The sequence below is a fragment of the Pongo abelii genome, chromosome 13, assembly GCF_028885655.2.
Source record: "Pongo abelii isolate AG06213 chromosome 13, NHGRI_mPonAbe1-v2.0_pri, whole genome shotgun sequence".
Taxonomy (NCBI): Eukaryota; Metazoa; Chordata; class Mammalia; order Primates; family Hominidae; genus Pongo; species Pongo abelii.
Window position 1 is genome coordinate 116,147,162 of NC_071998.2, and position 10,092 is coordinate 116,157,253.

The window sequence follows — 10,092 nt, forward strand, 5'->3', positions numbered from 1 at the left end:
AGATGGGGAGACAGGCTCGTTGCTCCCCTGTATCAAAGGGGTGCAGGGACCCTTTGCAGTCCGCAGTCCGCAGGGCGCGGGGCCGGGCGCTGGGCCGCGCGGTGCGTGTGGCTGGCGCGCCCTCTAGTGACCGTTCTGCGTGCCGTGGTGCCCCGCGCGAGAGCTGCCCTAGGGTGGACGCGCAGCCGCTGGCGGGGGAAGTCCCTTCTCCCAGCCCGCCGCGGTCCCGCCTGCTGCGGCTCCACCTCCGCCGAGCTGCAAGCGGTCTGGCTCTGCCTGTCAGTCCTCGTGGCTTCGCAGGGACCCCACCATGGCTGCACGCCCCGCCCCGATTACCATGGAGACCGCTTGTACACAGTTTCCTCTTTCCTCTGCCCAGTCCTGGGGTCCCGCGGCCGCCTAGGAGGGAGCCCGCCGGGGCGGGGCGGGGCGGGGCCGGGTGCCCATGAACAGCGGGGTCCCGGCCACGCTGGCCGTGCGGAGAGTGAAATTCTTCGGCCAGCATGGCGGGGAGGTGAGGTCCAGCGGGCTCTGCCCAGACTCCCGGCTTTGGATGCAGAGTGGTTCCTGGTTCTGTGTGGTGGGGGTTCCAGAATGTTCTCTGGGCAGTAGCTCAGGACATTGAGTCCAGAGTAGACTTTGCTAACCCAAGAAGGTTCAAAGTAGGTTCTCAGTTCCAGTGCCGGGCCCCAGCTCCAGAGCAGCTCTAGGTTCTAAGCTCTGCCTCTAAAAAGAGCCCCGGGCTCTGGGCTCTGCCTTGAGAGGGGCACAAAGCTCCCTGCTGACTCTGGTGTTTTCTGGGGCCCTGGCTCTAAAGTGAACTCAGAGCTTAGAGTAGATTCTGGACTCTCCGTTGTCAGCTGCGGCTCTGGAATGGGATCTTGGCTCTGGGGTTCCAGGCTCTGGTTCCAGAGAAGACTCTTGCCTCCAACTGCAGGCTCTGGCTTTACGGGGCTCCAGAGAGGGCCCAGTGGGTCCTGGGTTCTGGGCCCTGGTGGTGGAGTGAGGCTTGAAGTCAAGCTCCAACCCCAGGCTCTTGGGGGCTGTGTTTAGGGGTCAGAGATGAGCAGACAGGGGTTTCTTCCCCAGAATGGGACCGCTTCTGTGCTCTGTTTCTAGGTCAACTCTTCTGCCTTCTCCCCCGATGGCCAGATGCTGCTCACAGGCTCAGAGGATGGCTGCGTGTATGGCTGGGAGACCCGGAGTGGGCAGCTGCTGTGGAGGCTGGGTGGCCATACAGGTGGGGCTCCCACACCTGGCCGGGAAGACTGAGGCACAAGGGTCTGGCATGCTGCAGAGCTGACTGCAGTGACCTCCGATGAGCTGGGCACGGGTGCAAGGCAGGGCTGGGCAGGATGGGAGATGGGACCAGATATCTGGGCGCTGGGGCTTAGACTCTAACGGGCCTGGACTCAGATCCTTCTTTAAACACACACACACACACACACACACACACACAAAACAACTGTGATGTAACATACATAATACTTACTGTTGCGTCCTTTTTTTTTTTTTTTTTTTTTTTTTTTTTGTGACAGAGTCGCTCTCTGTCGCCCAGGCTGGACAACCTCGGCTCACTGCAACCTCCGCCTCCTGGGTTCAAGCAATTCTCTGCCTCAGCCTCTTGAGTAGCTGGGATTACAGACACCTGCCACCACGCCCAGCTAATTTTTTTGTATTTCTAGTAGAGACGGGGTTTCACCATCTTGGCCAGGCTGGTCTTGAACTCCTGACCTCATGATCCACCCACCTCAGCCTCCCAAAGTGCTGGGATTACAGGCGTGAGCCACTGCACCCGCCTTGTTGTGTCCATTTTTAAGTGTACAGTTCAGAGAATCCAGTACCTTCACATTGTCGTGACACCAATCTCCAGAACTCTTCCTCTTGCAAAACTGAACCTCTGTCCCCACTAAACAAGTCCCCAATCTCCCTCCTCCCAGCCCCTGACAACCACTGTTTTTCTTTTTATCTCGATGAATCTGACCTCTCTGGGTGCCTCTAAGTGGAATCACACAGTATTTGTCTTCTTGTGACTGGCTTATTTCACTTAGCATGATGTACTTAAGGTTCAGCCATGTCGTGCTTACCACTGTTTTGACTGTGATCTTGGTCAAGTCCTGTCACCTCGCTGAGCCATTTCCATTGGCACAATGCAAGCAAAGTACCTAGCACCCAGTGAGGACTCAATAGATGCAACTATTGTAATTATTATTCAGGAGACAAGAAAAAATATCAGGCAATTACAGGCAGTCTGGTTAATGCTGCCAAGGGGGGAAAATCAGGGGCTGGAACTCAAAGGAGGCAGTGAACCTAGGCAGCGGTTGTTAGGGCAAGTTTCTGGGAGGTCCGTAATTTGACTTGGGTATTGATTTTTCAGATGAGCACTGAGGTTGGGTGCTCCAAGGCTGACAGCCCAGCCCAGGCCAAGGCATGGAAATCCAGGCATTTCTGGGAAGCTGGAGTTTGGGTGAGGGGAGGCTGGCGATGAGGCTGGAGAAATTAGCAAGGATTGGACTGCATGGGCAGAAGTGGCAGGCAGTGCTCTGTCCCCTGACTGTAGCCACCCGCCCAGGCCCCGTGAAGTTCTGCCGCTTCTCCCCTGATGGCCACCTCTTCGCCAGCGCCTCCTGTGACTACACTGTCCGCCTGTGGGATGTGGCAAGAGCGAAGTGTCTGCGGGTCCTGAAGGGTGAGTGAGCTGGGAGCCAAGCAGCCAGGCCAGCGTTCCCTTTCAGATGGTGCTGTGTCCTGTGTCATGTCACCTTTCCTCCTTCCCCGACCCCGGGCTGGTGCCTGCAGGTCACCAACGGAGTGTGGAGACGGTCAGCTTCAGCCCTGACTCGAGACAGCTGGCATCAGGTGGCTGGGACAAGCGGGTGATGCTCTGGGAAGTGCAGGTACGTCGAGGGGCTTGGGCCACCAGTCTGGGATTCAAGGACCAGTTCCAGAGAGGATGTCACCAGTCTTGCCCTCCCAGCTCAAACCCTCCACTGGTTCCCATGGCCAAGGCTGCCCGCCCCCGCCCCCCGCCGGCCACAGCCGCCTCTCCAGGCCTCCCCGCACACAGCAGCCCTCAGGCTTTTTGCACGAGGTCCCCCTTTCCTGGACTGTCAAGGCCCAGGTAGCTGGCTGCCCTCTGCTGCCTCCTGAAGCTCAGGGCTCTCTCTAGTCCGGCCAGATGCTGCGCCTCTTAGTCGGGCACCGCGACTCCGTCCAGAGCAGCGACTTCTCACCCACGGTGAACTGCCTGGTGAGCCTACCCTCTGCCCTGGGCCCCACCTCAGTGGCCCCATACCCACTTGGAGCTGAGTGGTGGGAAGGGGATGGGCTCTGGGTCCCGCCTAGATGCAGAGCGGGTGGGGAGCTGGCTGGGCCAGACTCACAGAAGCTGCCTGCAGGCCACCGGCTCCTGGGACTCCACCATACGCATCTGGGACCTGCGGACGGGGACCCCAGCAGTCTCCCACCAGGCGCTAGAGGGACACAGTGGCAACATCAGCTGCCTGTGCTATTCAGCATCTGGCCTCCTGGTAAGTGGGGTGTCCTGGGTTCCAGGCTGGTCCCTTGCTGGCAGCCAGGCCCTGAAGGGTCCCAGGCCACTTAGGGGCCCAGTGAGCTCAAAGGCCCCAAACCCCGGAGATCAGAGCTGTCTGCTGTCCAGGCATCCGGCTCCTGGGACAAGACCATCCACATCTGGAAGCCCACAACCAGCAGCCTGCTTATCCAACTGAAGGGCCACGTCACCTGGGTGAAGAGCATAGCCTTCTCTCCTGATGAGCTGTGGCTGGCCAGCGCCGGCTATTCCCGCATGGTAACCACCCTGGGCCCATCCTGCTCCTACCTACCCATCCTCACCCTACCAGGAGCCCTCAGCACTCACTCCAGAAATGCCCACATCCCCACTTGCCCTAGCTAGGAGGGGGCAAGGGCAGGACCCGGGTGCCAGCCTCTCTACCTAATGCCCAGCACCAAGGTTAGGGCTGGCCCATTGGTAGCTGCATTGACATTTCCATGACCCAAATGGCATCAGGCAAAAGGGAACTCCTGCTCTGAAATTTCAAATACAGCCCCCAAACAAAACGTACACCAAGAGGTTCAGATGTTGTTTGGGCCGGGGGTGGTGGCTCACACCTGTAATCCCAGCACTTTGGGAGGTGGAGGTAGGTGGATCACCTGAGGTCAGGAGTTCAGGAGAAGACCCCATCTCAAATTTTGTCTGGGACTTTCCTGGAGGTGGCTTCAGATGCCACAGTGGCCTGGTGAGGCCTCCTGACACGGCCCCCTCCTTTTCCAGGTCAAAGTCTGGGACTGCAACACAGGAAAGTGCCTTGAGACCCTGAAGGTAAGGCACGGCGCTGTGGCACTGAGGGAGCTGTGGACAGCTTCTCCCAAGGCAGGACTTGCCTCGAGCCCCACCCTCTACTCTTGGCAGGGAGTCCTGGATGTGGCCCACACCTGTGCCTTCACCCCAGATGGGAAAATCTTAGTGTCTGGAGCTGCCGATCAGACTAGATGTCAAATATCCCGTACGTCCAAATCACCCAGGGACCCTCAAACCTAACACCACCTCAGATGGTGCCGACCTCACCCGCTCCCCTCAGTGGCGCACAGGCATGCCGCTTCTCACCACAGGCGCGAAGTGACTGTGCCGGCATCCAACAGATCCCCATGGCCAGGACTCTCCCAGCCCCCACCAGAGCAGACAACTGTGGTTTGCAGGATGCTTGCTGGAACCCATCAGACACCTGGTCCCCAAAACCAGACCCGCCCACCTCCACCCAATCAGTGGAAGTGCCAGGAAACAAAGCAGTCTCAGCCAGCTGTGCTTTATTGACAATGCGCCCCTCAGGCCTTGACCGCGTACTTCCGCAGCGGGTACAGCCGCTCCTTCCGCTGCTGCTTCTTGGTCTTCAGGTTCTCCTCGTGCTTGTTGAGCCGACGGCGCATGGCGCGTGTCTTCTTAGGCCGCAGGTCCAGGGGCTTGTACTTCTTGCCCTGGGAGACAGATGGCAGGGTGAATCCAAGGACCCGGGGCTGAGGAGCTACTGCAGCAGCTAAGGGGGCTGGGGAGGGCCATCCAGAGCCACTCAGGAAGAGGCTGCCACCATGGGACTGCCAGCAGGCCACACAGGTCACTAACTCAATTAATCCCCCCAAATCTAAGGCTGGTGGGGTCATCCTCATTTCATGTAAGTCTGCTGACCTACTGGGCTGAGTGTCCAAGTCTTGGCAAAGCTGTGGAAGAGCTGGGGCTTGCATCTCAGTCAAGTGACTCCCAACTCAGTGCTCCTTCCACTGCCTGATTCCCAGTCACAAAGACAGTCACATGACAACCTAGTACAGGGCACGCAGCACCCACCAAGCCCCGGGGGTAGTTACCACTGCCTCGGCTCTGGTTAGCAAGAGTGTGCTGGGGGCTGAGGCAGTACTCTGTCCATCTGTATGCAGGGCCCACCAGGTGCTGCCTATACAAATGTCCAGCCTCAGAGGCCTGGCTGGCCCAAGGCCACTTGCCCCACGTGCTTCCTGCTTTGGGGCCCCTTGCCCACAGCTGTCGCAGAGCCATCATCTGTCTTTCCATCCGTGGCTCCCACTCCTGCCCCACTTGTTCTCCAGCAGGGGGTTCTAGACCATGGTGGCTCGCACTGGTCTCTCCTGTGTTCTGCAAAGGTCCCCTGGGCCCCCTTCAGGACTGGGCCCTGTGCTGGGAGCTGGCTTGGCAAAGAATCTGACCCAGTCCCTGCTCAGGGGTCCCAGCCTACTGGGGGAAGACTGAACAGGTAACAAGTGGCCCATGGTATGGGGGATTCTGAGGTCACAGGGCCCCAGGCCGCTGCAGGTGGCCAGAGGACTGCACAAAGATCCTGGACGATGAGGGCCAGCCCTGGAGGGTACTTGGAAGCAAGAAAGTCTTTGTCCTCCCACATCCCTCACTCCTGCTGGCACTGGTTGGGAATTCGTCCTTTTCACATTGGCTAACCCGCTAGAGTTCTGTCCAACAGAGCAGCCACTAGCCACACACGTAGCTGCTGACATTAAAGGTTTACTTTTGCCACACACGTGCTAGTGTCCCCTGAACAGCTAACATAGCCACACTATGGCCCTTCTCATTTTTTTGAGATGAGGCCTCACTATGTTGCCCAGGCTACACTTTAACTCCTGGGCTCAAGCCATCCTCCTGCCTCGGCCTCCCAGTAGCTGGGGTTACAGGCCTGTAGCACTTCATCAGCCATGGCTGCTTTTTCCATGTGTGAAACCTTCGAGTTATTCAAACACAATTTGGGGAGTGATATGGAACCATTTTGCAGATGAAATTAAGACCCTCATCAGGTAACTTTAGGGGAGATTATCCTGGATAATCCCAGAAGGCCCGATCCAATCAGCTGTAAGTCTTAAGCACAGGGCTGAGGCTCCCTCCAAGTATGCACTGGGAACAGCAGCTTCAACCTGAGCCCTGAGTCCCAGCCAGCCCCCACAATCACCTAAGCCCATTCTTCAGAATACATTGGATGCATATGCACACACCGTCTCCCCCTAGTTTTCTCTGCTTGAACCCTAATAAGACGAATGTTAAGGACAAGACCAGAAAATGGTTATCAAAATTCAAGACTAAGAGGGGGCCAGACACCTGTGCACACCTCCCAGAACACTCAAGCTGACCCTCCCCAAGGTAAGGTTTGGAACCAGGGCCCATCATGCCATTGATTGTGGGTGTCTAGGCCTCGGGGCCCTCATCTGAAAAATGAGCATGGCAGGTGCCTGGCAGGGACTGACAACCAGTGGTAGTAAGAGGCAGTGAAAACCTTCAACAGCCAGTCCCATCACTGCCCAAGCCACTCAACTGGGAAGGCTGGATTCAAAACCCAAGTCTCCAGCCAGGACACCCCAAGCCCCAATGAATTCTTGACATCTGCAGCCTGAGGAAGTGGTCTGCAGAGCCATGTGCCAGTGCAAGACACTGGTAGAAGAGCAAGCCCCGCAACAAATTGGGAAGGCTAACCACTCTCAGCCCTCGCACCAAGGAAAACCTCTTTACCATGCCCCCAGCCAGGGACGGCTAGTACTTGGCTTCCTGCAGCCAACCCTCCCTATGCCCAGGCAGACTCACCTTGTAGAATTTCCTGAGGTTTTCTTTCTGAGTCTGGTTAATAACTGTGAGAACACGGGCAATGGATTTCCGGACGACTCGACTACAAAACAGAGATGTCAGTGAAGATGGGGAAGACACATAGCACTTCCCAAGGCTCAGGATTCACACATAGGGCAGGGATAGCTGCAGCCTCCCCCATCAGCCCATCTATATTCACTCAGGAGGAAGGTGTTCTGGGAGTGAGGTCTGAGGAGGGAAGAGAGGGGCATGCGATAGGCATTCCAGGAATGGGGCAGGGAATCCAATGCTGTTGAGCTGTAAAGTGTCAGGTGAGACAGTGGAGGCTTTATGAGGAAGTGCAGGCTGGATAAATGAGGCAGATCAGAAAAAGACCTTCAATCCCAGAACAAGAATTTATCCTGAGGGCTAAGACCCAACCAATGCCAATTTCAATGAGCTGATGGGAGGGAATCATGCCACAAACCAGGCAATCAGGCTAGCTTAGGGAATCGCAGGAGAAAGAAACAAGACATTTACAAAGTGGACTCACTACAAGCCAGGAGACTGAAGCAAGCAACGAGCTGGGGAGAAGTTATTTGTAGTCATGTCAGGATGAGGGAGTCACCTAGTAGACGGCTGGTCAACATGGTTCTTGAGGATTCAGTGTGCAACTGTGCTTGTCCAATCCTCCCACCCCTGCCCCTACTAAGGTTGTTTGGGGGGAAAAGAGGACAACCACCTTTTTTTTTTTTTTTTTTTTTTTTGGAGACAGGGTCTCACCTGTCAACCAGACTGAAGAGCAGTGGCCCCATCATAGCCTCCCAACTCCTGGGCTCAAGTGATCCTCCTGCCTCGGCCTCCAGAGTAGCTGGGACTACAGGCCTCCATCACTACACCCATCTAATTTTTTTTGAGAAGTGGACTTTGTAGCCAGGTTGATGAACTACAAACCCATGTTCCTTTCACAAGTCTCCCGCACTCTTAGCCATGTAAAATAACTTACGCTGCCACTCCAGGGTGCAAGCCACCCACCTGCCAAGGGGGGAAAGGTGAATTAAAAACTCAAGTGTTGGTGGGAAGCTAAAGGAATGGGTCCTTCAGCTTCCCACCTTAATGAAGGCAGCATTAAGATGGGTCTCCGGGGATGCACTCCAGGCACAAGGACCGCAAGGTCAAGGTAGGCAAGAGGCTAAGCACACAACGGGTCTCCCATGCGCCCCAGGATGCACGGAGTGGGCATCTAAGCGGCCAGCTCCTTAAGCCAACTTTGAAATCCTCCGACGATCCCGATGCACACGTGCTCCCCACCCACGAGGGCGTGATCCGGCCGCCTCACTTACATCTTAGAAAGCTTGGAGGCCGCACCACCTGTCACTTTGGCGACGCGCAGCTGGGACAGCTCCACCTTCAGGTCGTCCAGCTGTTTCAGCAGCTCCTCCTTCTTCTTCCCACGAAGATCTCGAGCCTTGATCTTGGCCTGCGCGCAAGAGAGCGTGTGGCTCAGCCAGGCCGCGGGGCCATATCCCCTTCACCTGCGTGGCCAGCCCCCAAAGGCGCGCGACTCGCCATCGACTACGAGTGCCCCGGAGCCCCAAACAGGGCTCAGGACAGTCTCCCTCGCCGGTCGTGCCTCGGGCAGAGTAACCCAGGCCCAGGCCGCGCGCCTCTCCCGGCGCCAAGCCCGGCAGACAAGCGAAGAGGCGGGCTGTGGTGGTGCGAGACCATTCTGCGCGGCGCCCCACAGGCCCGGCTGGCAGATAGAATCCGGGGGCTCAGCCCGCATCGCCTTCCCCAACCCCCGCGCCTCACAGCGCTCGGATGGCGCCCGATTCCGCCGCTCTCACCATTGCTGCACAGGCCGCCGACGCCGACGCTACCACTGCCGCCGCCGCCCGCTCCGAGAGAAAGAGGAAGTAGGCGGGGCTGACCGCCGCAACTACTGCCGGGTGGCGGCTGGCGCGGCCAATGGCGCCGCAGCGGGGGAGCCCCGGCTCCGCCCCCATCTCCCCCGCCCCCGAGGAGCGCCGTGGTACTGCCCGCCCCGCCCGGAAGGGCCGGGAGCTCCGCATTGTGGTGCTCGCCTCATTCACGGCACCCCCGGTAGCGAGGTCGGCGTCACGGTCTATGCGCGCAGTTGGGGAAACCGAGGCCCAATGTGGGCGGCAGCTACCAGAGATGTCACACGGAGGACTCAAATTCGTCCATTCAGTCATTCGTTCATTCATTCATTCGTTCATTCATTCATTCGGGAAACCTTGCAGATCTCCCAATCTGGGCAACTCTGAGCTGAGCGCCAGTAGTCTGGGGGTGCTGAGGGGAGGAGGGGCCAGAGTTTTCAAAGATGATGAACCGAGGCTCATGTGGAGGAATTTAAAGTGGGAGATGGGCGGGAGGGGCGGGCTCAGGCAGTTATAATCCAACTCCATAAAGGTTCTGGGGAGGCATTATGTGGAACTGCAAAGAGCATTTACACCTTTTTTTTTTTTTTTCTGAGACAGAACCTCTCTCTGTCGCGCAGGGTGCCAGGCTGGAGGGCAGTGTCGCGATCTCGGCTCACTGCAACCTCCGCCTCCCGGGTTCAGCGATTCTCCTGCCCCAGCTTCCCGAGTAGCTGAGTAGCTGGGATTACAGGCATGCACCACCACGCCTGGCTAATTTTTTGTATTTTTAGTAGAGACGGGGTTTCACCATGTTGCCCAGGCTGATCTTGAACTCCTCAGCTCAGGTGATCCGCTCACCTCGGCCTCCCAAAGTGCTGGGATTACAGGCGTGCGCCACCACGCCTGGCCCCCAGCCTTTATTTATTTATTTATTTATTTATAATTTTTTCAGACAGGGTCTCCCTCTGTCACCCTGGCTGGAGGGCAGTGGCGCGATCTCCGCTCACCAAAACCTTCGCTTCTCGGGTTCAAGCAGCCCTTCCACCTCAGTCTCCCGAGTAACTGAAACTACAGGCACAAGCCACCAGGCCTGGCTAATTTGTTTATTTTTTGTAGAGCCGT

The 10,092-nt window shown here is 57.4% G+C and overlaps 2 protein-coding genes across 8 annotated transcripts; one reads left to right on the forward strand and one right to left on the reverse strand.

Moving 5' to 3' along the window:
* The first annotated feature begins 151 nt into the window (after window positions 1-151).
* On the forward strand, window positions 152-4,901 carry WDR38 (WD repeat domain 38). 5 transcript variants are annotated; one of them, XM_054520607.2, is made up of 10 exons: window positions 367-514; window positions 1,120-1,240; window positions 2,561-2,689; window positions 2,800-2,897; window positions 3,170-3,250; window positions 3,399-3,530; window positions 3,662-3,811; window positions 4,295-4,342; window positions 4,433-4,526; window positions 4,633-4,901. In XM_054520607.2, exons 1-10 carry the CDS (start codon window positions 446-448, stop codon window positions 4,641-4,643), a joined length of 933 nt encoding a protein of 310 aa, XP_054376582.1. In that variant the 5' UTR covers window positions 367-445; the 3' UTR covers window positions 4,644-4,901. The 5 variants fall into 5 exon arrangements, with proteins under 5 accessions (XP_002820248.4, XP_054376582.1, XP_054376584.1 ...); XM_054520609.2 differs by having other exon boundaries at window positions 2,573-2,689; XM_002820202.6 differs by having other exon boundaries at window positions 152-514; window positions 2,573-2,689; window positions 4,433-4,901.
* Window positions 4,811-9,835, reverse strand: RPL35 (ribosomal protein L35). Of its 3 annotated transcripts, XM_054520610.2 has the most exons (6): window positions 8,935-9,835; window positions 8,431-8,567; window positions 8,094-8,122; window positions 7,641-7,671; window positions 7,109-7,190; window positions 4,811-4,995 (listed from the first exon to the last, which is right to left on the reverse strand). In XM_054520610.2, the coding sequence occupies exons 1-6, from the start codon at window positions 9,313-9,315 to the stop codon at window positions 4,846-4,848; spliced, it is 810 nt and encodes a 269-aa protein (XP_054376585.2). In that variant the 5' UTR covers window positions 9,316-9,835; the 3' UTR covers window positions 4,811-4,845. The 3 variants fall into 3 exon arrangements, with proteins under 3 accessions (XP_054376585.2, XP_054376586.2, XP_003777498.3); XM_054520611.2 differs by lacking the exon at window positions 7,641-7,671; XM_003777450.4 differs by lacking the exons at window positions 7,641-7,671; window positions 8,094-8,122.
* Between the last annotated feature and the right edge of the window lie 257 nt (window positions 9,836-10,092).